Here is a 27,214-nt window from a genome sequence, read left to right as displayed (position 1 = left end):
TAGTAAATAATAACCTCCCTAGGAATAGGGGTGGTGTTACTGGTCTTATGTACTTGTTTACCCGTATTTATTTACCCATATTTCCTCTTTTTCTCGTATCATTCAACAAGTAGTATATAATGTCCAATTGCATGATTCTGCCCACAGTCTTTTGAAACTGTAAGATGGGGGAGATGTAGCGAACTTTCAGAAGTTTCTTAGCTTTGCTAATAAAATGTTCCCTTCCCTATATTATTATCTGAAAGGTTACAGAGCAGACAAGCAAGAGGTTGTATTATGAAGGGAACGTTTTGGGGTCCCTTGCCCTTGCTAGGTATATTCCCCTGTACTATACAGTTACCTGCAAAGGTTACCTGGCAGATAGCAAGAGGGTGTGTAATCTTTTTTGTTTATGCCTCCAGATATGGTGCTAGAATAATACCCTAGTAAGTAATTAACCTTAAGCAAGGGTAAATAGTAAACAGGATTAAGGGAGGCTCCTTCTATTATCTGCATTCCTTTGATGTAGGATCTTTCTAAATTGTCTGCATTCTTTTGGGTTGTCTACATTCTCTTGGGGGGGGCATAAAAACTCTGTGAGCTCCTTGCATCTTTGGCTCTGTATGAAATGGTCCTGTAATAAACAGACTATTGATTACACCCCCGTCTTATTATTCTCACCACTGGCTAGCCCACCAATTGCGCTGGCTGCAGTACAGAAAAGCAGAAATATTAAAAGCATCCTTTTCAAACTGTGAAACAATAAAAATTATGTGTAATAAATTATTGGGCCATAGAAAGACAGAGTAAAGATTAACTGGCAACTAAATCTACTCCTAAAGAATGAATGGGTCAAACAACAAATCACAGAAACAATCAATAACTTCCTCCAAGAAAATGACAACAATGAGACAACATACCAAAACTTATAGGATATAGCCAAAGTGATTTTTAGGGGAAATTTTATATCTCTAAATGCTCACATGAATAAAATAGAGAAAGAGGAGATCACTGAAATGGGCAAAAAACAAATTTAAAATCTCCAATTAAATACCAAATTAGAAATTCTGAAAATCAAAGGACAGATTAATAAAACTGGAAAAACTATTGAACTAATAAATGAAAATAAGAGCTCATTTTATGAAAAAAAAAAAAGTAACATAGATAAACATTTGGTTAATTTTATTTTAAAAACAGGAAGAAAGCCAAATTACTAGTATCAAAAATGAAAAGGGTGAATTTACCACCAATGAAGAGGAAATTAAAACAATAATTAGGAACTGTTTTGCCCAACTGCATGCCAATAAATCTGATGATCTAAGTTAAATGGATGAATATTTACAAAAATATAACTGCCCAAATCAACAGAAGAGGAAGTAAAATATTTAACCCCATCTCAGAAAAAAAAAAAAAACTGAACACCCCAAGAAAAACTCTCCAGGGCCAGAAGGATTTAAGTGAAATCTATCAAACATTTAAAAATTAATTCCAAAACTATCTAATCTATTTGGAAAAACAGGTAAAGAAGGAGTCCTACAAAATTCTTTCTGTGTCAAAAATATGGTGCTGATACCTAAACCAGGAAGAACTAAAACAGAGAAAGAAAATATAGACCAATCTCTCTAATAAATATATATGCAAAAATTTTAAATAAAATATTACCAAAGAGATTACTGCAATTTATCAGAAGGACAATACACTACGACCAGATAGGATTTATACTAGTAATGCATGGCTATTAGGAAAACTATCAGCGTAACAAACCATATTAATAACAAAACTAACAGAACATATATGATTATCTCAATAGATGCAAAAAAAGCTTTTGATAAAATACAACACCCATTCCTATTAAAAATAACTAGGGAGCATAAGAATCAATAGAGTTTTCCTTAAAATGATAAATAGTATCTATCTAAAATCATGAGAAAGCTTTATACGCAATGGGGATAAGCTAGAAACATTTCCAATAAGATCAGGGGTAAAATAAGGATGTCTATTATCACCATTTTTGTTCAATATAGTACTACCAATGTTAGCTTTAGCAATAAAAGAAAAAGAAACTGAATGAATTAGAATAGGCAATAAGCAAACAAAACTATCACTCTTTGTAGATAAGATGGTATACTTAGAGAATCAAGTAAAAAAACTACTTAAAATAACTTTAGCAAAACTGCAGGATATAAAATAAACCCACATAAATAATTAGTAATTCTAAATATAACTAACAAAGCCCAACAGGCAAGATATAGAAAGAGATATTCCATTTAAAGTTACTGTAGACAATACAAAATATTTGTGAATCTACCTGCCAAGATAAACCCAGGAACTATATGAACACAATTACAAAACACTTTTCCCACAAATGAAGTCAGAAGTAAATAACTGGAAAAACTTGAATTGTTCTTGGGTAGGCAGAGCTAATGTAGTAAAAATGACAATTCTACCTAAATTAATTTACTTACTCATCTAGTGCCATATCAATCAAACTACCAAAAAAATATTTTATGGAGCTAGGAAAAATAATAAGCAGATATCATCAAAACTAAGAAAGAGTACTGGTTAAGTACTAGCTAAGAAAGAGAATTGTAGATGAGTGTAATACGTTAGGTACAGAAGACACAGTAGTCAATGACTATAGTAATCTACTGTTTGATAAACCCAAACTCCAGGTTATAGAATGATAACTCACTATTTGACAAAAACTGTGGGAAAACTGGAAAACAGTATGGCAGAAACCAGGCATAGACCAACATCTTACACCCTATATCAAGATAAGAACAAAACACATACACAGTTTAGACATAAAGGGTAAAACTATAAGCAAATTAGGAGAGCAAGGAATAGTTTACCTGTCAGATCTATGAAGAAGGGAAGAATTTATGACCAAATAAGAGATGAGAACATTATGAAATACAAAATGGATAATTTTAGTTACATTAAACTGAAAAGTTTTTGCATGAACAAAGCCAATACAATCAAGATTAGGAGAGAAGCAGAAAGCTGGGAAACAATTTTTACAGCCAGTGTCTCTGGTAAAAGCCTCATTTCCAAAATACATAGAGAACTGAGTCTAATCTATAAGAATACAAGTCATTCCCCAATTGATAAATGGTCAAAGGATATGAACAAGCAGTTTTCAGAGGAAGAAATTAAAGTTATTTACAGTCATATGAAAAAAATGATCTAAATCACTACTGATTACAAAAATGGAAACTATAACAACTCTGAGAAAACACATCGCGTCTAACAGATTGGCTAACATGACAAAACAGGAAAATGATATATGCTGGAGAAGATGTGGGAAAACTGAAACACTAATGCATTATTGGTGGAGTTGTGAACTGATCCAACCATTCCAGAGAACAATTTGGAACTATGCCCAAAGGGATATAAAACATGCACAGATACTCTGTTACAACAATGCCACTACTAGGTCTGTGTCTCAAAGATATAATAAAAAAGGGAAATGGACCCATATGTACAAAAATATTTATAACAGCTCTTTTTATGGTAGCCAAGAATTGGAAAGTGAGGGGGATGCCCATCAATTAGGAATGACTGAACAAGTTGTGGTATATGAATATAATGGAATGCTATTTTTCCATAAGAATTGCTGAGCAGATTTACTAAAAAACTACTTTATAGAGTTAGAAAAAATAGTAACAAGATTCATTTGGAAGAACAAAAGGTCCAGAATATCAAGGGAATTAATGAAAAGGAATGCTAGGGATGGTGGACTAGCTATACCAGATTTTAATCTGTACTTGTAATGGGAATGTAAATTTGAAGATCTTCTGTGCCCCTAGGCTAAAGTGCACCTGGAGCCTGGGGTGGGAGGCTTGTTTTTCAGTAGATACTTCTTGATTGGCCAGTGAGTCAATAAGGTTGTTACATTCTCTGAGCCAGGAGAAGGCTATATAAGCCCTGATGTGTAGCTTTGTTTTGGGGCTCACTTTGAGAAGTGTTCTGTGATTTGATATGGATTCTGGGAAGCCGTTGTCCAGAGCCCCCCAGCTTTGAAAAACCCAGATGTTGATTTGGTATGGATGTAATGGTTGGACAATTTGGAAAGCTGTCTACTTGATCTGTTTCTGTCTTGATAATTCTGCCTGTATACTTTGAAGTTCAGGGTGCTGACCTTTTTCCCCTGAACAAGGTAAACGATATATGTTTGACTGATTAAAGTAAGCTTGTTAACCCATTTTGAGTTGCTTTCCTTTATCAAAGCAGATCTAAGAACCTGTGTGAGCAGCCACCCTGGGGACGCTGGGGTGCTGGCTGCTACAGTACTATAAAGCAGCAGTCCTCAAAACTACTTGGTACTAGCTGAGGAACAGAGTAGTGGATGAACAGAATAGACTGGATATACAAGACTCAGCAGTCAATGACTAGAGTAATCTACTGTTTGATAAACCCAAAGACCCCAGTTTTGGGATAAGAACTCACTATTTGACAAAAACTGCTGGGAAAACTGGAATATAGTATGGCAGAAACTGGGCATAGACCATTATCTAACACCATATACCAAAATCAAGTCTAAACGGGTGTATGATCTAGGTAGAAAGGATGATACTGTAAGCAATCTGGGAAAGCAAGGAATAGTTTAACTGTCAGATTTGCGGAGAGGGGAAGACTTTATGACCAAACAAGAATTAGAGAGCATTATAAAATGCAAAATGGATAATTTTGATTACATGAAATTGAAAAGCTTCTGTACAAACAAAGCCAATGTAACCAAGATTAAGAGGGAAGTGGAAAATTGGGAAAGAATTTTTACAACCTATGTCTCTGATAAAGGACTCATTTCTAAAATATACAGAGAATTGAGTCAAATCTATAAGAATACAAGTCATTCCCCAATTGATAAATGGTCAAAGGATATGAACAGGCAGTTCTCAGGGGAAGAAATTAAAGATATCTATAAGCATATGAAAAAATGCTCCAAATCACTATTGATTAGAGAAATGCAAATCAAAACAACTCTGAGGTACCACATCTCACCAGTCAGATTGGCTAAGATGACAAAACAGGAAAATGACAAATGTTGGAGAGGGTGTGGACAAATTGCAACACTAATGCATTGCTGGTGGAGTTGTGAACTGATTCAACCATTCTGGAGAGCAATCTGGAATTATGCCCAAAGGGCTATAAATAATTTATACCCTTTCACCCAGCGTTACAACTTCTCGGGTTGTATCCCAAAGAGATCATAGAAGTGGGAGGAAGACCCATAGGTACAAAAAAATTATAGCAGCTCTTTTTGTGGTGGCAAAGAATTGGAAATTAAGGGGGTACCTATCAATTGGGGAATGGCTGAACAAGTTGTGGTATATATGAATGTAATGGAATAGTATTGTGCTATAAGAAATGATGAGCAGGCAGATTTCAGAAACACCTGAAAATATTTACATGAACAGATGCTGAGTGAAGTGAGTAGAGCCAGGAGAACATTGTACACAGTAACAGTAACATTGTGTGATGCCAGCCTTTGATAGACTTAGCTCTTCTCAGCAATACAACGATCTATGTTTCCAAAAGTCTCATGATGGAGAGAGATGTTTACATCCAGAAAAAGAACTGACTTTGAATCCAGATTGAAGCAAACTACCTGCTCTTTTACTTTTTCTTGTTTGGTTTTGTTTCTTCTTTCCCATTGTTCATTCCATCAGATACAATCCTTCTTTATAACCTGACTAATGTCTAATGTGAAAGTATTTGCAGATCCTATACTTGACTGTATGCCATTATGGGGGTAGGGGGGGAAGGAGAGAAAATTTGAAACTCAAGGAATTGTGGAACTGAATCTTGTAAACTAAAAGTAAACAAATTAATAAAGACGAAAAAAATGTAAAAAAAAAAAAAAAAAGAAAGAAATGCTGAGCAGGTGGACTTCATAAAAACCTGGAAAGAGCTGCTTGAACTGATGCTGAGTGAAGTGAGGAGAACACTGTAACACTGTAACAACAACACTATGAAATGATCAACTTTGTTAGATTTAACTCTTCTCAGAAATGCAATGATTTAAGACAATTCCAAAAGGCTCATGAGGGAAAATGCTATGCACATCCAAATAAAGAACTATGGAGTCTGAATGCAGATTGAAGCCTACTATTTTCTGTTTGGTTTTGTTCTTTCTTTCTTATGGTTTTTCCCTTTGGTTCTGATTCTTCTTTACAACATGACTAATGTGGAAATGGTTAATATGATATAGACTAATAAGACTGCGTGCCATCTATGGGAGAGGGGCGTGGAGAGAGGGGAGAGAGGGGGGAATAATTTCAAACTCAAAATCATAAAAGTGAATGTTGAAAAGTAAAAATAATTTTTTTTTAATTTTTAAAAGAAACAAAAATTTAGATTTCTACATCTTGAGAACCTTTCCTCTTCAGAACACATTATTATTCCATTCCCTCCTCAGTTTTTGTTGGTCACAGAGTAATTTTGTATTACTCAAATTTCCTTTTCTTTATATTTGAAATTCTTCTGGTCACTTGCAGAATTTGTTGTTTGTCAATCAAATTGTTAAATCTGATTTATCACCATGTGTCTTAGAGTTTGTATCATAGGGGAGTTTCTCTCCAAAAAGTGATCTGTGGATTCTTTTGATTGGTAATTTGTTTTATGCTTTAAGAAGTTCTGGGAAGTTTTCTTCTATTAACTCTTACATTATAGTGTTCAAACTATTTGACTTGCTTTCTTCTGGGAGATCTAAATTCCTTAAATTGTCTCTATGCATTCTCTCTTTGAAATTAATTTGTTTTACTTACATGGAAATCACAGTTTCTTTTAATGTTATTTAATGTTGCTTTTCTTCTAGATTGTCCTTCAATGCATTCCTGTCATTTATTTTCTCTTCTGCTTCTCTGGTGAGATTTACTATCACAGATTCAAGTTTTTCTCTTCCTCTGATTATTTCTACTATGTCAGCCACAAATTCTGCCTTCATAATTCTTATTTCTCTTTCAATCCATTCAGGAACATCCTGATGTAGTTCCAAGCTCCCTTGGATCAACAGGGTTCTCTGCTTCACCAGATCTTGATTCATTTTCCTTTGTCTTGTAATATTTATTCATAGATGCCTGGAATGTTGTCCATCATCTGGAATCCATTTTCTCATCTTTTGGTCAGTCAATAAATATGCATTAAGCACCTACTATGTGCCAGGCATAGAGCTAAGAGCTTTTAAATAAGCTAATCCTACTGTTATAAAAATCTTTTCTATTGGTTTATCTGCTTATGTTCAAGGTCTTTAATTGAATTTTCTTCTTCCTATGATCTTTGATAATATCACTCTTTTTTCTTTAGCTCACTTTTTTACTCTATCCCCTTTCATAACAGTTCCCTTAGGAACAGCTGTATCTTAAAGCTGTCTGGGCCTCCTCTCACATAAAGCAATTCATGATTCACCAGCTTCAATCCCTGCCACAAAAAAAATAATTTTTTTTTGGAGGGGGGGGAGAAGGGTACAAAACTTGTCCTAACTGGATGTCAGGATCTTTCCCTCAGGCTTAGTGAAGTGCAACACACAAATCCTTAAAAAACAAAACCTACCCTTCTATTTCTAAGTATCTGGCTGAACTCTGTTGCAGTTCAATGAGTGCTACCACTGCTAGCTACTAAGCAGCCAGATCAAATATTGGCTGCTTGTATCTCTAAGCACTTAAGAGGAAGGATGGGAAGGAGGAAGAAAGTAGCAGGACCAAGGTTGAGTGTATAGAGTTGAATTCTGCTGTAAGCATGTGGGTCAGCTAGGGCAATCCTGCTTTGAGGACCACGGTAGATGGGGAGAATCGGAAGGTAGTATTGGGAGAGTATATTAGGGTTTGGGGAATAGCCCTCTTTGCTGTTAAGTTTATCTAGTATTTATGTCATACTATTCTTTAGTGTTCTTGATATAGCTAAAATTGTTTTTATCTGTGATACATAATTCCTATTTTGGAGAGGCAAAATATCTATTCCTCTATCTAGTTAAGTCACATAACCCACAAGTCCTTTGAGTATTCTTTCTACTATACCATATTACCTCCAAAGACAAGGATAAGAAATAGACCTGTGACTTCAATGTTTTAGGGCAGTGATATATAAAGAACCTTTCTCTATCAATTCAATTTGAATTACCTAGAGCACTGAAATGTGAAAGCATTTCTCCAAGATCATACATCAGAAATAGAATTTAATAAGCCTATTACTCCAGATTTTTTTCTTTTCCTGCTGAAATAAATTCAATAGTGAGTAAACTCTCGCAGTCACAGAAGGAAAGGAGAGAATAAGGGAGAAGAACTCTATCTTACATTCAACAAATTGTTACCCCAAATTCCCCAACCCCTACCTCCCATAGCACTGATTATGACTATCTTTGTCTTTTAGAGACTATGTGATTAAGAAAAAAAAAAGTCTTTTCACGCTCAAACTGTAGGGAATACTATACATAATCACCTTCCCAAAAGAAAAGATACCTTCACTACCTATGAGAAAGCTTTGATTAGAAGATAAATAAATTATTGTTATGCAAAAGGGTAGGAGCTATATTTTGCTAGTGTATCTAGAATAAGACTAAGGAACATAATTTAAATGAAAATAGTTCTAGTTCTCTTACAATTATATTTGTTTCCTTTGATTCAATTTGGTATCAAAAGTAATAATAGACAAGGGACTGTTTAATATTACAATGTCTCATTTAGCAAATTTTATCATGAAAAGGGAATTAAAAATAGAATGCCTTTTTAAAGCTGCTAAAAAAGGCAAATCTAAAGGTAAAAGCTATTTGATTAAAATGATAATGAGAATTATATAATGAGAATAGAAATTAGTCTTGCATTAAGAGATTCAATCAAATATCAAATCACCTTGAGGCTTCAGGATAAACTACAATGGATTGATTTTACAACAAAGCTGACAACAACCCAGAACACATATTTCCCACATTTATTTCTGAGTACCTTGAATAATTTTCTGCTGCTGTTGTCGAAGTTCATCAAAGCCTAGACCCCTTGTCTCCTCTGGCTCCTCAAAGAGCCATGGGTTAGATACAATCCGATTAGTAGTTCTCGTCATGAGACTGGACCTAAGAATAATCACACATTTATAACACATATGTCAGAAAAGGGATATGTTTTCTGCAAAAGGTTTCTTCAAAGGAAGTTGGGGGGGGGGGGGAGGTGAACACAACCAATGTGGTAACATATTCTTCCCAATCTCCACAAATGCAGTTGAGTCATAATTATCCAAGAAGTTTGCCAATGAAGTTCTTTAATTTCTAAATTGTAAGTATAAATGAAATTGATCTTCATTTTAGAAATTCCTCTTACACGACATGACATTTACCAAAATAAAGGGAATTTGGAATTATTTCTAGCAGTAAATGAAATTGCAATGTCTTGAACCAAATTATAAGGATAAAACCATTGTTCAATGTGACATTTCACATTAAGGGAAAAAAAAATTCAGGATTATAATTAATGTTTATTATTATATAAGGTAGTCAAGTGGCTGAGTGGACAGAGTACTAGACCTGGAGTCAGGGAAATTTGAGTGACTCTGTCTGACTCAGTTTGCTAATCTATAAAATGGGAATTACAATAGCCCTGCCTCCCAAAGCTGTTTTAAGAATAAAATGAGTAATATAATAATAAAATGTGAAGTATTTTAAAGTGCTATATAAATGCTAGATATTAATAACTGTGTTGCAAGAATGTAAAAAAAACTCAATTACAAATCCTAATCATAGTGTATACTACTAACATATGAATTTTTTCTGTTAGCACTAATGGGCTCTCCATCGGATAACTCACAAACACAACTATATTTGTGAGATTTATAATATCTTATTCTCATTTTCCACCTGTCCAAATACCATCTTTATTTCAAAATTCAGCTCAAATCCTACCATGTTCTATGAAATCGTTGTTGATCCCTTGAGTTCACAAGTGATTTCTTACTTCTTGCTTTTACCAAATCAGTATAATGAATAAAATGCTGGATATGAAATTAGTAAGACCTGGAGTCAAATCTGATCTCTGACACTTCCTAACTGTGTGACCATGGGGAAGTCACTAACATCTTTGAGCCTGAGTTTTCACATCTATAAAATCAGAGAGTTAAACTGCAGATCTCTTCAAGAGTTAAATATATGATCCTATGAACAATTCATTTAATATTTAATACATGAGGGCTTAAACTTCTTAAATGGCTGCATTCTAATTATGTTTAACTCTTAGCTTGTTATCATACACAAAATTCTACTCCTCTAACAAGGCCTACTCCAAAGTCTCATTATGGCAGGATTACATAGGCATGAGTTCTCAAAAGCTCTGCCAGAAGATAGCCAACTGATAAATTATACCATACTAAAAAGGATTCAAATAATAGACTATATCTACTTTCCAAATACCTCTAGAAAGAGGCTCATCACCAGGAGGCTAATCACCTATGGATAAATTCTTTGGTCATGGAAACCAATGAAACAAAGAAAAAAAAAAAAGATTCTGTTTCAGCAGTGATATTGTCAGAGTAGGGCAGAAGGTAATAGAAATCACATAGTTCTTTAAACCATCTAGAAATATTAATTCAACTGCTGATACTCTCAACATGCAATACTTATCCAGTGTCCAACAACTCAACATACTTTTAGATTAAAGGAATCACATTAATTTTAACATTCTTTTTATAAATGAAACAAGAAGACAAAAAGAAAATGCAGCTACATGGAAAGGCAGCCCATAGGCTCTCCTTGAGAAGGTTATAAATAATGGAATTTTCAAACAGTTTTATCACACATTCAAAAGCAACATGAGAATTCATTTCACAGTATACTAGGTGACCTTTTATCACAGTAATCATTTTCAAAAAGTATCACCCTGAGAGTTAATTATATACCTGTATATATTCAGAGGATGAAGAAGTATAGAAAATTTGTAAAAGACTAAAGAAAACTCTGCAAATTAAATCAATATACACTTTCTATTTGATTAATTCATTAGGACAGCAAATACATGTCAATTCACATTATACAAATATCATCCAAAAATAAGAAATGAGAGAGACTAAAGTTTTCATATTACAAATACTTACTTAAAAAAAAAAAGGTTCAGTACGGTTTGACAAAAACTGTTGAGAAAACTGGAAAGTAGTGTGGCAGAAACTAGGCATGGGACAACATCTCATACCATATACCAAGTAAAGCTCAAAATGGTTACATGATTTAGATATGAAGAGTGATATAAACAAATTAATGGAAGAAATTACCTGTGAGATCTTTGGATAAGGGAAGAGTTCATGACAAAATAAGAGATAGAGAAGTTCACAGGAGATAAAATGCATAATTTTGATTACATAAAAGTTAACTAAGCTTTTTGCACAAACAAAACCAGCGCAATCAAAATCAAGAAAAAAAAGAAACTGAGGGGAAGGGAAGAAGCTTAGCAAGTTTCTCTGATGAAGGCTTCATTTCTCAAATATACAGGAACTGAATAAAATTTATACGAATAAGAGCCATTTCCCCAACTGATAAATGGCAAAGGGATATGAACAGGCAGTTTTCAGAGGAAGAAATCAAAATTAACACTATCATATGAAAAAAATATCCAAATTACTTAATAATTAGATAAATACAAATTAAAGCAATTCTGAAGTACCACTACCTCACATCCATCAGATTGGCTAATACAATAGATAAGGAAAATGACAAATGCTGAAGGGGACATGGGAAAATAGGTACACTAATACAGTGTTGGTGAAGCTGTAAACTAGTAAAACAATTCTGTAGAGAAATTTGGAATTGTGCCCCCAATGCTATAAAACTGACCCACCAATACCACTATTGGGACTATACTAAAGAGATTAAAGGAAAAGGAAAAAGGCCCATGTGCACAAAAACATTTATACACTTTTTTGTGGTAGCAAAGAAATGGAGACTAAGGGGATACCCATAAAATTAGAGAATGACTGAATAAGTTATGGTATATGAATGTGGTATGTGAAAATGAATGTGCTAGGGGCGGCCAGGTAGCACGGCGAGTAAGAGCACCGGCTCCAGTGCTGAGAAGATCTGGAGATCGAATCCCAGGCTCAGACACTTAGCACCCACCCAGAAACACCTGGCCATGTAACCTTGAGCAAGTTACTTAACCCCAATTGCTTAGGGGCGGCCAGGTGGCTCAGCGAGTAAGAGCACCGGCTCCAGTGTCGGGATGACCTGGATCAAATCCGGGCTCAGATACTCAGCACCACACCCAGAAATAACTGGCTGTGTAACCTTGAGCAAGTTACTTAACCCCGGTTGCTTTAAAAAAAAAAATGAATGTGCTATAAAAAAATGACGGAATATAAAAAATGAAAGGAAGTATGGAGTTCCAATTTGGGAAAAAGCCATAAAACATAATAAGAAGTGAAAGCCATAAACTTAAACTCTGTGAAAGGTGGAAGCCCAGACATGATGAACTGTTAAAAATCATAATTAAAACACTGAGTCATATAACTTAAGATACGTTAACCAATGAAAGCCATAACATGGGCACAGTGACCAGTTCATGACCAATACATAATCTTGTGTTTGGGCATTTGCTCAAAAACACAGGCATAATAACTCAAGCTCATTACTAAGCAGAAACCCCAAAATATCTACCAATCAATAGCAATGTGCTTTATAGCTCCACCTCCTTTTGTTTGCTTGCTATAATTATACTGGGGTTTCCTAGGGTCCAGCCTGTAGTCCGGCCACCACCCCAAACTGATGCCTATCAAACTCTTGGCAGCGATCCATTATACTACTCCAATGTAAATATTCAATACTACCTATAATCAGTCTGGAACTCTTTGACCTCTTCCTTTGGTATTGAACTTGCCAAACTTTTTGAGAGAGAGGTACAGAGTTCCCAAGGTGGGGGAATTCCAGACCATACAAGGAGAGTTTCAGAAAAAACCTGGGAAGATTTATATGAATTGCTGCAAAGTGCACAGAACCAGGAGAAAAAAATGTACTTGATAAAAGTAATATTATAGAGATGATCAATTGAAAGACTTAGTAAGAGATCAATACAATGATCAACCACAATTCCGAATAATAAATTACTTTATCCTCACAGAGAAAACTTCTTCACTTTCTGCCATCATAGTGGTATCATCTGCATATCTCAGATTGCTGATATTTCTTCCAGCAACTTTAATTCTGGCTTTTGATTCATCTAATTCAGCATTTTGCATGATGTAGTCTGCATATAAATTAAATAAATAAAGTAACAATTTAAAGTCTTGTTATATTCCTTTTCTAATCTTAAACCAATCAGCTGTTCTAAATGTTTCACAAGTTAGAACAATTCAGTTCTAACTGTTGTTTCTTGACCCACAAACAAATTCCTCAGGAGACAAGTAAGATGATCTGGTACTCCCATCTCTTTGAGGACTTGCCACATTTTGTTGTGATCTACATAGTCAATGAAGCAGATCATTATTAACTTTGGAGATAGCAGTTGAATGATAAGGATGAAAGCCAGACTCTAGAAAATTAAGAAAGGGGTAAGAGAAAAGAAATTGAGGTACCAACTGTAGATGGCCATATCAAGGAGTTTAGCCATGAAAAGGCGATAAGATGATAATTAGTGAGAAGGCTTGTAAAGTGAGTTTTTCAAGGATTTAAGAGATAGGGCAATATTTGTCTTTAGCAAAGTAGCTAATAGACAAGGAAAGACTGAATATAAAGGAGGAGGAATCCCCTGCAGAAGACAGGATGGAATGGGACCCTTTATGCAAGTATAGGGATTTGCTTTGACACTAATAAGAGCTATTTTCATGTGAGACAGCAATGAAGGAGAAAATCATGGGGGAAGGAATCTGAGTGATATGAGATGAGGAGGAGGAAAGAAAGACCCCTGGGTGAATGGTTTCAATTTTTCTGTGAAATTCAAGAAAAAGTTCTCAGCTAAGAGAGAAAACCATGGGAAGTTTAAGGAAGGAAGAAAAAGTTTAGAAAAGCCACTGTGGTAAGCAAAACAATGAAATGGTTAAAGGGATATAAAAGAATAGCCTTGGCACAGTAAGGGTTCAATGTAACTCAAATTTGTAAGGGATTGCCAGTTAGCACAATTTTGTAATTTTCTCCAATTTTATTCAGTCATGTGTGAAAATGACTGAAAGAAGAGTGGTGGGAGCAATTCAAGGATAAGGAATGGAAGGGCAAGACTGGTGAGAAGATAAGGAATCAATGGAATAAGAATAGATGATAATATAGAGCAGAAATGGTTTAGTAACAAGTGAAGATGGAGAAGGGAAGAGAGTGTAGCCAATGCAGGGGTGATGGCCTGGGGAAAAACTAAGGGACAAAGGGACTGGAGGTCACATTGAGGCTGAAGAACAGGGTTAGAGTTTATAAATGGGCTTTCCCAGAGATATCTTCAGTTCAACATGTCCAAAACAAAAACCCATTATCTTTCTCACTATCTCTAAACTTCTTGATGTCTGCTGGAAGTCACTATCCTTTCAGTCTCTCAAGTTTATCACTTCAACAAACATTAACATCTATTCTTCATTCTCCCTCCCCCCACATATGCTACCAATTCCCAAATCTAGCTGCTTTTACCTTCACAATAACTAGCATCCAACACTTTCTTTCTTCTAACATTGCATGCACCTTAGTTTGGGCTTTAATCACTTCTCACCTATATTATTCCAACAGCCTTTTAAGTAGTGCCCCTGTCTAAAGTCTTTCACCACTTCAGTCCATTCTACATGCTGCTGTCAAAGTAATTTTTCTTAAACACAAATTGCACCATGTCAATCTCTTATTCAATCACTCTATAGGTTGCTGAATGGCTTCAAGGATGAAATATTATCTCCTCTGTTTAAATTTTAAAGTCCTTACAATCTTATCTTAATCTATCTTTCCAAATGTGCTAGATATCACTGTACTTCCCCACACTCTTCAAACCACTCAAAGGCCTTCTCTCCCTTCTTCACACATAATGTTCTATCTCTGTCACCTATATCCGTATCTTTGCATTAGTCATCCCACATACCTGGAATGCACTCCCTCCTTACCTCTGTCTCATGAGAGCCTTTCTTCCTTAAAAATGTAGGTGAGACACTATCTTCTCCATAGAGCCATTACTAATTATCCAATGTCTAGATCACCCTATCTGCCTTACTTTTTTTTATTTGATTTTTTTCCTTTTTCTTACACACTGATTTTTAAACTGTCTCCCTCCTTTCCTTTCCCCAAGCCCCACTAGAGAAGGCTATAATCTGACACAGATAGAAATTATAGACATATCTGTAAAACCATACTATGCATACTTCCATTTGTCAGTTATTTCTCTGGAGGTGGAGAGCACCTTCTTTCATAGGTCTTTTATAGCTGATTTGAGTATTTATAACACCCAGAATAACTCTTTTAACAATATTGCTATTACTGTATACAATGCTCTCTTGGTTCAGTGCATTTCACTGTTCATTATTTCATGCAAATCTTTCCATGTTTTTCTCAAATCAACCTGCTCATCATTTCTTATATCACTGCAGTATTCCATCACAACAATATACCACAATTTGTTTAGCCATTCCCCAATAGCATAATCTCAAATTCCAAATTTTTCTTTGTAACCAAAAAGAGAGCTGCTAAAAAATATTTTAGAATATATATGTTGTTTTCATTTTTCTCTTATCACCTTAGAAAACAGATAGAGGTATTGCTGGGTCAAAGGGTATACATAGTTTTATAACCCCTTACTCTTCAAAATGGTTAGATCAGTTCACATTTCAACCAACAGTGTATTAATATACCAATTTTCCCACATCCCAGCCAACATTTGTCATTTTCCCCTTCCACCATTTTAGTCAATCCAATAGGTATGACGGGACTAACTCAAAGTTGTTTTAATCTGCATTTCTCTAATCAATAATGATGTAGAGCATTTTTTCATATGAACATATAGTTTTTATTTCATTAAAAAATGCTTGTTTATATCCTTTGACCATTTATCAATTAGGGGATAACATAAATTCTTACATATCTGACAAAGCTCTCCATAGATTTATGAGACCTTTATACAAGAAAGTATTATTTTTTAAAATTTCCCAAATTAAAGCAACTCTAAGATACTACCTAATATTTATCAAACTAGCTAATATGACAGAAAAGGAGAATAAATGTTGGAGAGGATATGAGAAAATAGGGACACTAATATACTATTGGTGGAACTGCGAACTGATGCATCCATTCTGAAGAACTATAGCCAAAAGGCAATCAAACTATGCATATCCTTTAATCCACTCATACCACTTCTAGGTCTGTATCCCAAATGTATCATAAAAAAGGAAAAAGGACCTACATGTGAAAAATACTTATTGCAGGGTTTTTATGGTGTCAAAGAATTGGAAATTCAGGAATGGCTGAACAAGTAGTGGTATATAAATGTAACAGAATTCTACTGTGCTATAATAACAAATGACAAGCAGGATGCTATCAGAAAAACCTAGAAAGACTTACATGAACTGATGCAAAGTGAAGTGAGAAGAACCAAGAGAACATTGTACATAGTAACAACAAAATCGTACAATCAACTATAAATGACTTAGCTCTTCTCAGTAGTATAATGATCCAAGACAATTCCAAAGGACTCATGATGGAAAATGCTATCCACATTCAGAGAAAGTCTGAATGCAGATCAAAGCATACCATTTTCATTTAGATCATACCCCCTTGAAAGAAGTGAAAAAAAAACTACACAAAAAACCTGAGGTTGGGACAGTGCCACCTCAAACCACAGAGTAGACTCCAACTTTAAAAGTCAAGAAATAGGCTGGGGAAATGAGCAAACAATTACCAAAAAAAAAAAAAAAAAAAACCCCGACCATGAAAAAGTTACTATAGTGACAGGGAAGATGATAACAAAGACAAAACTGCTGCATTCAAAGTCTCAAAGAAAAATGTGAAGTGGTCTCAGGCCCAAAAAGAATTCCTGGAAGAGTTCAAAAAGTATTTTCAAACTCAAATGAAACAGATAGAGGAAAAATTAAGAGTAAAAAATGAGTGAAGCAAGAAAAATATTAAAAATTGAAACAGCTTGGCACAAAAAAAAAAGCTGGGGCACAAAAAAATCTGCAAAAAAATAACATTAAAAAACAGAAGCGGGGGGCAGAGCCAAGATGGCAGGACAGAAACAGGATTTCCCCAGTGCTCTGGCTTCAACCTCCTTTAATAAATGTAAAAAATGACTAAAAAAAAATTTTAGAGCAATAGAACCCACAAAGTGACAGAGAGAAACAAATCTACTAAAGGCAACCTGGCAGGCTGGAAGGAAGGGACTATCAAACTGAACTGGGAGCCGAGCCCAGCATGAGCCTTGCAGTTTTGGCCCCAGGGCAGCCCCAACCAGCAGCAGCCTAAGAAGACTTCAGGAGAATGAAGCACGAGCAGCTGTGGTGGTTTCCAGATTTCTCAACTCATAAATGACAAAGACAAAGTAAAAAGTCAGTGTGGAACTCTGCTGGAACAGGGGTGGACAGAATAGCACAGTCTGGGCACTTATACTGGGGCAAGAAGAGATGGAGGTGCATCGGCAGCAGCTGCTGCCCCATTGCTGCCTCCAGAGCTCCTGGCCTGCAGATTATAGTGGGACCAAGTGACCATTCAGAGGGTAATCACTCTTGTTTTGACCTGCTTGGATCTGGATCCTGGTTTTGGGTGAAGGTCCTGGGATGTATGGCCAGGTGCCAGAGCCTATGGGGGCTGCAGAGAGGGCACCCTCCTAATTACTCTAGCAGATGTGAAAACCCCAGGGATTTGGGACAAAGCTCTCTCTCTGAAAGCAGAGTTCTACCGTGGCAAAGAGTTCAAAAGTCAAGCAATTAACTGGCAACATAAGCAAACAGAAGAAACACAATCCTACCATAGATTCCTTTTTCTGGGGACAAAAAAGATCAAAGCATGGAACAGGAGGAAGACAACAAAGTCAGAACTCCTACATCAAAAACTCCCAAGAAAAATATGAACTGGTTACAGGCCATACAGGAGCTCAAGAAGGTTTTTGAAAGCCAAGTAAGAGAAATGCAGGAAAAATTGGGAAGAAAAATGAGAATGATTCAAGAAAATCATGAAAAGCAAGTCAACAGCCTGCTAAAGGAGACCCAAAAAAATACTGAAGAAAATAACACCTTAAAAAATAGATTAACTCAAATGGCAAAAGAGGTCCAAAAAGTCAATGAGAAGAAGAATGCTTTAAAAAGCTGAATTGTGAGAATCTTGGTGGCGAAGTAAATAAAGTGCCGGTCCAAGAGTCAGGAGGACCAGAGGTCGGTTCCGGCCTCAGACACTTAACACCCACAAAAAAACTAGACACCATCTTTGAAGTAATCATGAAGCAAAATTGCCCTGATAGTCTAGAACCAGAGGGCAAAATAGAAATTGAAAGAATTCACTGCCTCTTGAAAAAGATCCCAAAATGAAAACTCCTAGGAAGATTATAGCCAAGTTCCAGAGTTCCCAGGTAAAGGGGAAAATACTACAAGGAATAAGGAAGAAAAAATTTTGAGTATTATGGAAACACAATTAGGATAACACAAGACCTAGCAGCTTCTACATTAAGAGATCAAAGGACTTGGAATATGATATTTCGGAGGTCAAAGGAGCTAGGATTAAAACCAAGAATCACCTACCCAGCAAAACTGAGTATAAAGCTACAGGAGAAAATATGGTCTTTCAATGAAATAGAGGATTTTCAAGCCTTGAAAAAAACAGAGCTGAACAGGAAATTTGACTTTCAAATACAAGAAACAAGAGAAGCATGAGAAGATAAACAGGGAAAAGAAATCATAAGGAACTTATTAAAGTCAAACTATTTACATTTCTACATGGAAAAAAATTTTAATTATAACTCATAAAACTTTTCTCAGTATGAGGGCAGTTGAAGGGAATATATATGCATATATATCCACATATATATGTATGTATAGGAGGGTGTAGGTGTGTGTATATATATAATATGTGTGTGTAGGTGTGTGTGTGTGTGTGTGTGTGGGTGGGTGTGTGTGGGTTTGGGTGTGGGTGCGCATATGTATGTATATGTATACATAGTCAATGGGCAGAGGACCAGCTGAATAGGAAGGGATGATATCTAAAAAATAAAATTAAGAGTTGAGAGAGGAATATAATGGGAGGAGAAAGAGAGAGACAGAATAGCATAAATTATTTCATATAAAAGAGGCAAAAGAAAACTGTTACAAGGGAGCAGGAAGGTGAAAGGGAATGGGTCAATCTTACTCTCATTGAATTTGGCTTAAGGAGGGAATAACATACACTCTCAATTGGGTATATTACCCTACAGGAAAATAGAAGGGAAGGGGATAAGAGGGGGGATGATAGAAGGAAGGGCAGATTCAGGGAGAGGGTAGTTAGAAGCAACCCTTTTGAAAAGGGACAGGGTCAAAGAAGAAAACAGAATAAGTGAGGGGTAGGATAGGATGGAGGGAAATATAGCTAGTCTTTCACAATATACCTACCATGGAAATGTTTTGCGTAACTACACATGTACAACCTATATTGAATTGCTTATCTTTCCAGTGGGGGTGGGTGAAGAGGGAAGAAGGGAAAAAATCTGGGTCTCAAAGTTTTAAAAACAAATGTGTATAAAAAAAAGAACTCTCTAAATTACAAAAAAGATAGTGAGAGATACCATTAAATTATAAAATTTAAGCTTGTATACAGAATTTCTCATTCATAATTTGTTTTCTCAAAGCAGGAAGCCAATGTTAATTGATTTTGAAAACATTCTAAAAGCAATTTCAATTTTTAATCTGAAAATAGTAATATTTGACTTTAATTGGTGAGATCAATATAAGTCTGAGATTGAAGACTGTCTGGGACTTTAAAGGCTATCTAGTCTGAGAAAGGACTGGAAGCACTGGTTTGGTCACACTGAAAGCTCTGAGTACTGGGGGGTTTTTTGTTGTTGTTATTTTATTGTTGTTTTTCTGCTTTGTTATAGAGTGATAAAAAAGATAGCATCATGAAAAAAAAAACAGAAACTGTCATATGGTAAAAGAGGCAAACAAAAATCCACTGAAGAAAGTGGAACTGCAGAATTGGGCAAATGGAAAAAAATACACAAAAATTTGCTAAAGAGATGGACTACTTAAAAAATAGAAATGGTCAAACAGAAAAGAAGGTGCAAAAGCTCATTAAAGGAAATAATTTCTTAAAAATTAGAATTGGGAAAGTGGAAGCTAATGATTCAATGTGACATCAAGAAATAATAGAACAAAAGCAAAAGAATGAAAAAATAGAAAAAATGTGAAAAATCTCATTGGAAAAACTAGTGACCTGGAAAATAGATTAAGAAGAGAAAATCTAAGAAGCACTGAACTACCAGGACCCAGCGAGGGTAATGGCTTTAAGCCCCTTGTGAACCTGAAGTGGTTCCAGAAGTTGAGACTTCCACCCATCTCCCAAAACAAATTTGGGTCCCTACTATTTGAGGGGGGAATGATGAGGAATGCATTGCCCTTGACAGTCTTCACAAATTAATTTGGGTACCTACTTCTTTGGGGAAAAATGATAAGATTAGTTGAAGCCTTTCTGGAGATGTTGACACTCAAAAAGACTAGTCAATGAGATAATGAGCTTCAAACAAGATGGTCAATGACATACTAACAGGGAGCCCTTGGCCCTGGGTTATACAATAGAATAATGATGTGCCTAAATATGCACAAAACTGTTTTATTGCCCCCTTGCTTATGTGTCTCACTTTTCCTCACGTTCCTGTTCACCTTTCTGTCCCTGACTGATTCATCTCTCCATCCACAGTGGGTTTTCCTCTATGAGACTCCCTACCTTCTCCTGACTGGGGGGTAAGGGTGGGGGTTAACTATCTCTCTTAAGGAGTTGCTGTTTCTATTAAGGAGCTCTTCTCTCCACCCCCCCCCCCCACCCTTTAAGCTGGAATCTCCCTTGAGCTGCAATCTCCTTTAAAAGGCACTGACCTCCCTTAAGAAGGAGGCTGCTTGGTGTCTTACATGAAACAAATGCCTTTACTTGGGGAAAAAAAAAAAGAATTATTGGACTACCTGAAAGCCATGATCAAAAAAAAGAGGCTAGACATCATCATTCAAAAAAATTATCAAGGAAAACTGCTGATATTCTAGAACCAGGGGATAAAATAGAAATCAAAAGATTCCAATGATCACTTCCTGAGATTCCAAAATGAAAACACCCAGGAATATTGTAGTCAAATTCCAGAGCTACCTGCTCCAGAAGAAAATATTGCAAGCAGTCAAAAAGAAACAATTCAAATATCATGGAGATACAGTCTGGATAACACAAGATTTAGCGCTTCAACATTATAGGATTAAAGGGCTTAGAATATGAAATTACAGAGGGCAAAGGAGCTAGGATTAAAACCAAGAACCACCTACCCAGCAAAACTGAGTATAATCCTTTGGGGGGAAGAAGAATAGATATTCAATAAAATAGAAGACTTTCAAGCATTCATAATGAAAAAACTAGAGCTGAATATAAAATCTGACTTTCAAATACAAGACTCAAGAGAAGCATCAAAAGGTAAACAAGAAAGAGAAGTCATAATGGATTCCATAAGGCTAAACTATTTACATTCCTACATGTAACAGCAAGCACCCCAGCATCCCCAGGGTGGCTACCAACACAGTTTCTTAGATCTGCTTTTCTGAAGGAAAGCAACTCAAAATGGGTTAACAATCTTGCTTTAATCAATCAAATATATCATTTACCTAGTTCAGGGGGGAAAGTCAGCACCCCAAACTTCAAAGTATACAGACAGAAGTTACAAGAAGACAGAGAAACATTTCAAGCAGACAGGCCTCCAACAGTCTGACCATTACATCTATACCTAGTCACAGTTACCAGAGAGGGAAGCACCAACATATGGGTTTTCAAAGCCGGGGGGCTCGACAGCTGCCCAGAGTCTCATCTGGTCAAATCACACAACACTTCTCAAAGTGAGCCCCAAAACAAAGCCTCAGAACAGGGTTTAAATAGCCTTCTCCTGGCTCAGAGAATGTAACAACCTTCTTGACCCACTGCCCAATCACAAAGTATCTCCTGAAAAACAAGCCTTCCCCCACAGGCTCCAGGTGCACTTAAGCCTATCAAAGGGCCTAGAGGCAGGGATGATCTTAAATTCACATTCCCATAACACTACATAAAAAGATAATAACTCCTAAGAACTTTCTCATTATTAGGGCAGTTAGGACTATTCATAGAAACATGGGTATGAGTTGACGACAATGGGCTAATATCTAAAATAACAACATTAAGGGGTAAGAAAGAGGAATATACTGGGAAAAGGAGAGGTAGAATTGAGTAAATTATCTCACATAAAAGAGAAGCAAAAGAGCTTTTACAGTGAAGGGGGAGATGGGGGAAAAAGTGGGAAGCACTTGAACTTTACTGTCATCAGAATTGAGTCTAAGAGGGAATGTGTACATTATTATACATACTCATTTGGACATAGAAATTTATCTTGCTCTAAAGGACAGAAATAGGGGAAGGAGGTATGACAGAAGGGAGGGGAAATTGAGGCAATTAGAAGCAAAACACCTGAGGATGGACAAAGTAAAAGGAGAGAAAGAGCAGGATCAACAAAGGAAAATAGAATAAAGGAAATTCAGAGTTAGTAATCACAACCGTGAAAAAAAATTTACATTAAGTTTCTCTAGTAAAGGCCTCATTTCTCAAATATATAGAGAACTTAGTCAAATTTATAAAGAGTCATTCTCTAATTGATAAAATCAAAGGATATGAATAGGCAGTTTCAGATGAAGTAATCAAAGTTATCTATAGTCATATTAAAAATTCTCTAAATCACTAATGATTAAAGAGGAAAAAATTAAAATAACTTAAAAGTACCACCCCATACCTATAATGTTTGGCTACTATGACAGAAAAGAAAAATGACAAATGTTAGAAGGGAAGTGGGAAAATTGGGACACTAATTCTTGTCGGTGGAGTTATGAATGGATCCAACCATTTGGGAGAACAATTTGGAACTATGCCCAAAGGGCTATAAAACCATGCATACACACTGATCCAGCAATACCTACACTAGATCTGTATCCCAAAGAGATTTTAAAAAAAAAAGGAAAAGGACTTTTATGTGCAAAAATACTTATAGTAATTCTTTTGGTGGTGGCAAAAACACTGGCAATTGAGGGGATGCCCATAAATTAGGAAATGTCTGAATAATTTCTGGTATGTATTGTGATGGAATACTGTTGCGGTATAAGAAATAATAAGTAGGATAATCTCAGAGAAACTTACATGAATCATGCAATGTGAAATGAGAAGAACAAGAACCTTATACACAGTAACAGCAATACTGTGTGATGATGAACTGTGATCAGTTTAGCTTTTCTCAGCAATACAATGATCCAAGAAAAGGCCTTATGATGAAAACTGTTATCCACCCCCAGAGAAAAGTATAATTTTTTAAACTTTCTTTTTCTTTTTTGGTCTACTTTTTTCATGACCAATATGGAAATACATTTTGCATCACTACACATTAAAAACCTATATTAAATTGCCTCTCAGAGAAGGAAAGGAGAGAATTTGGAACTCAAAAACTTTTCTTAAATGAATGTTAAAAATTGTTTTTATATGTAATTGGGGAAAAAATATTAAACAAAAAAAAAGAATTTTCTTAAAATCTAGATTTTTCTCCAAAATCTTACAAAGTAAAACTATTTTGTGAAGACATAAAATGGATAAAAATGTAATTTTTTTATTTTTCACATTAATCATGATGTAAAGAAGAATTAGAACTAATGGGGGAAACCAGGAGAAAGAAGAAAAAAATAACAAAAGAAAAGAAGAGCAAATAATATGCTTCCATCTGAATTCAAACTCTTAAGTTCTTTCTCTGGATGTGTATAACATTTTCCATCATGAGTTCTTTGGAATTGTTCTGGATTCTTGCATAGCTGAGAAGAGCTAAGTTTATCAAAGTCAGTCATCTCACAATGAGGTTTTTACTGTATACAATGTTCTCCTGGTTCTGCTCATATCCCTCAACCTCAGTTCATTTAAAGTCTTTCCAGGTTTGTTTGTTTTTTTGAAGTCTACTTGCTCATCATTTCTTATAGCACAATAGTATTCCATTACATTCATATACCACATCTTGTTCAGTCATTACCCAATTGATGGGCATCTCTTCAATTTCCAATTCTTTGCCACCACAAAAAGCTGCTATATTTTTGTACATGTGCATCACTTTCATATCTTTATGATTTCTTTGGGATATAGACCTAAAAGTGGTACCACTGGGTCAAAGGGTATGGCAGTTTTACAGCCTTTTGGGCTAAATAAATACAAACTGCTCTCCAGAATGGCTGGATCAGTTCACAACTCCACCAACAATTCATTATTGTTTCAATTTTCCCACATTTCTGCAGCATTTATCATTTTCCTGTTTTGTCATGTTAGTCAATCCGATAAGTGTGATGTGGTACCTCAGAGTTATCTTGTTTTACATTTCTTCATAAAAAAAGACCAAAAAGGGGGGCAGATACGTGGCACAGTGAATAGAGAACCGGCCCTGGATTCAGGAGGACCTGAGTTCAAATCCGGCCTCAGACACTTAACACAAAAACTAGCCGTGTGACCTTGGGCAAGTCACTTAATCCCAGTAGCCCTCCAAAAAAAAACCAAAGACCAAAAAGAGACCAATAAAATTATTGGGTTCATCTCAAAAATTGAAATAAGGTAAAATGAATCTTAATGACAGTTTATACAAAAAAAAATTTGTAATGACAATATCATGAAAATCACTGGCCTCTTCTCAAGTCTCAATTTTTTTTACTTCCACTGGTACCTGAAAATATTGACTCACCCCTGTGGACCACTATTAATCACTTAGACTGTCTTCTTCCTTAGCCTCTGACTACAGTACCAGGTTTTCCTCTTACTTTTGTGATTCATCCCTTTTTTGGATCTTTATTTGATTCCTCTTCCTTCTGCTCTCTTGTGTCTGACAAAGCTCAGTCCTCCTCCCTCTAATATTTTATCAACCAGACCTTTAAAAAAAAATTTTAAGAGTTCATTCTCCCATTCAATCCTGTCCCATTTACAAACCAAAAAAAATTAATATGAAATTAAATTACTTACCTCACACCTATCAGATTGGATAACATGACAAAAAAAGAAAATGATAAATGTTGAAGATAATCTGATAAAATTGGAAAACTAATCCACTATTTGTAAAGTTGTGAACCAATCCAGCAATACCACTGCAAAGCAATTTAGAGCTATGCCCAACTTATTAAAGTAATAAGGAACTTATTAAAGTTGAACTATTTACATTCCTACACAGAAAAAACGACAATTGTAACTAATCAGACTTTTCTCAGTATGAGAAAACTGAAGGGAATATATATGTATAGATATATAAACATATATATGTATGTATAGGAGTGTATATGTGTGTATAAATACATATGTGAGTGGGTATATATGTGTGCATGTGTATACATAGACAGAGGGCACAGGATCAGTTGAATAGAAAGGATGGTATCTAAAAAATAAAATTAAGAGGTCAGAGAGGAATATAATGGGAGGAGAAAGGGAGAGCTAGAATAGCGTAAATTATGTCATATAAAAGAGGCAAGAGGGGCAGCCAGGTAGCACAGCGAGTGAGAGCACTGGCTCCAGTGTCGGGATGACCTGGAGATTGAAACCTGGGCTCAGACACTTAGCACCCACCCAGAAACACCTGGCCGTGTAACCTTGAGCAAGTTACTTAACCCCAATTGCTTAGGAGCGGCCAGGTGGCTCAGTGAGTAAGAGCACCGGCTCCAATGTTGGGATGACCTGGAGATTGAAACCCAGGCTCAGATGCTCAGATACTCAGCACCACACCCAGAAATAACTAGCCGTGTAACCTTGAGCAAATTACTTAACCCCAATTGCTAAAAAAATATATATAAAAAAAATTAAAAAGGCAAGAGAAAACTGTTAGAAGGGAGGGGAAGAGCAGGAAGGTGAAAGGGAATGGGTCAACCTTACTCTCACTGAATTTCACTTAAGGAGGAAATAACATACACACTCAATTGGGTATCTTACCCTATAGGAAATAGGGGGGAAGGGGATGATAGAAGGAAGGGCAGACTGGGGGAGAGGGTAGTGAGAAGCACATACTTTTGAAAAGGGACAGAGTAAAAGGAGAAAATAGAATAAGTTGGGAGTGGGAAAGGATGGAGGGAAATATCATTAGTCTTCCCACAATATAACTACTATGGAAACGTTATGCAGGGGAAAGAAGGAGAAAATTTTTAACTCAAAATCTTGTGGAAATGAATGCTGAAAACTAAAAATAAATTTAATTTTTAAAAAAGGGGGGGGGGGTGGATAGGTGGCGCAGTGAATAGAGCACCAGCCATAGTCAGGAGGACCAAATAGTCAGGAAGAACCTGTGTTCAAATCCGACCTCAGACACTTGACACACTTACTAGCTGTGTGACTTTGGGCAAGTCACTTAACCCTAACTGCCCTTCTAAAAAGAAAAAAAAAAAGTAACTCCAAAACATCTACAAACAAAGCCCTTAAAGGGGAAAAAAAAACACATTTGCCACAAGCTCTACTAGATTACTGGGAAGAAATAAAGTAAGAAGTTAAAATTATAAATAAATGAAATAAGATCTCAGAAGGAAAAAAAATGAAAAATAAGTGGAGAACTTTGTAAGAAAGAAGGGGAAAGGAAATTAGAACTCTGGAGCAAATAATCAGAAGGGGAATAAACAGCTTAGTAAAGAAGGTCTAAAATCTTACCCAAATGACATAATTCTGAAAACCAAACTGAACCAAGCAGAAATCAATGATTCTATGATACAACAAGAAATATTAGAACAAAACTGAAAGACTAAAAAATTGAAGGGAGGAAGTATCTCCCATCAAAAACAAATAATGTTTAACAAATGAGATACCTAAGAATCTTCACACTACCTGAAAATCACAATAAAAAAAGCTGCCTAGATACTATATTTGAAGAAGTCATGAAGGAAAACTGTTCAGACTTATTAGAAGAGAACAAAACGAAAACATAAAAAAATGCACTGATCACCTCATGAAAGAAACCCTTAAAGGAAAATTCTCAAGTACTCAAAAGCTAGAGCTACCTGAGCAAAGCAAATAAGGAAACAAGCATTTACTGAATACTATGTTTCAAGCACTAAATCTGAATTGTATTGAATGTGAATAGTACTAAATTTGAATAGTACT

General features: G+C 35.7%; 1 protein-coding gene across 2 annotated transcripts in view; it reads right to left on the bottom strand.

Moving 5' to 3' along the window:
- Positions 1–27,214, bottom strand: part of STX8 (syntaxin 8) — a 279,491-nt gene that overhangs the window by 209,317 nt on the left and 42,960 nt on the right. For both annotated transcript variants that reach the window (XM_069073085.1, XM_069073086.1), the window contains exon 5: positions 8,922–9,046. In XM_069073085.1, the coding sequence (XP_068929186.1) occupies positions 8,922–9,046 (125 nt within the window). The remainder of the gene's footprint in view (positions 1–8,921; positions 9,047–27,214) is intronic.

This window comes from Petaurus breviceps, unplaced genomic scaffold, assembly GCF_028583685.1.
Source record: "Petaurus breviceps papuanus isolate PSGF00001 unplaced genomic scaffold, PetGlider_PUasm1.0 90865, whole genome shotgun sequence".
NCBI classification, from domain to species: domain Eukaryota; kingdom Metazoa; phylum Chordata; class Mammalia; order Diprotodontia; family Petauridae; genus Petaurus; species Petaurus breviceps.
The sequence above is the reverse complement of the archived record's forward strand: the minus strand, read 5'-3'. Positions and strand labels throughout refer to the sequence as shown.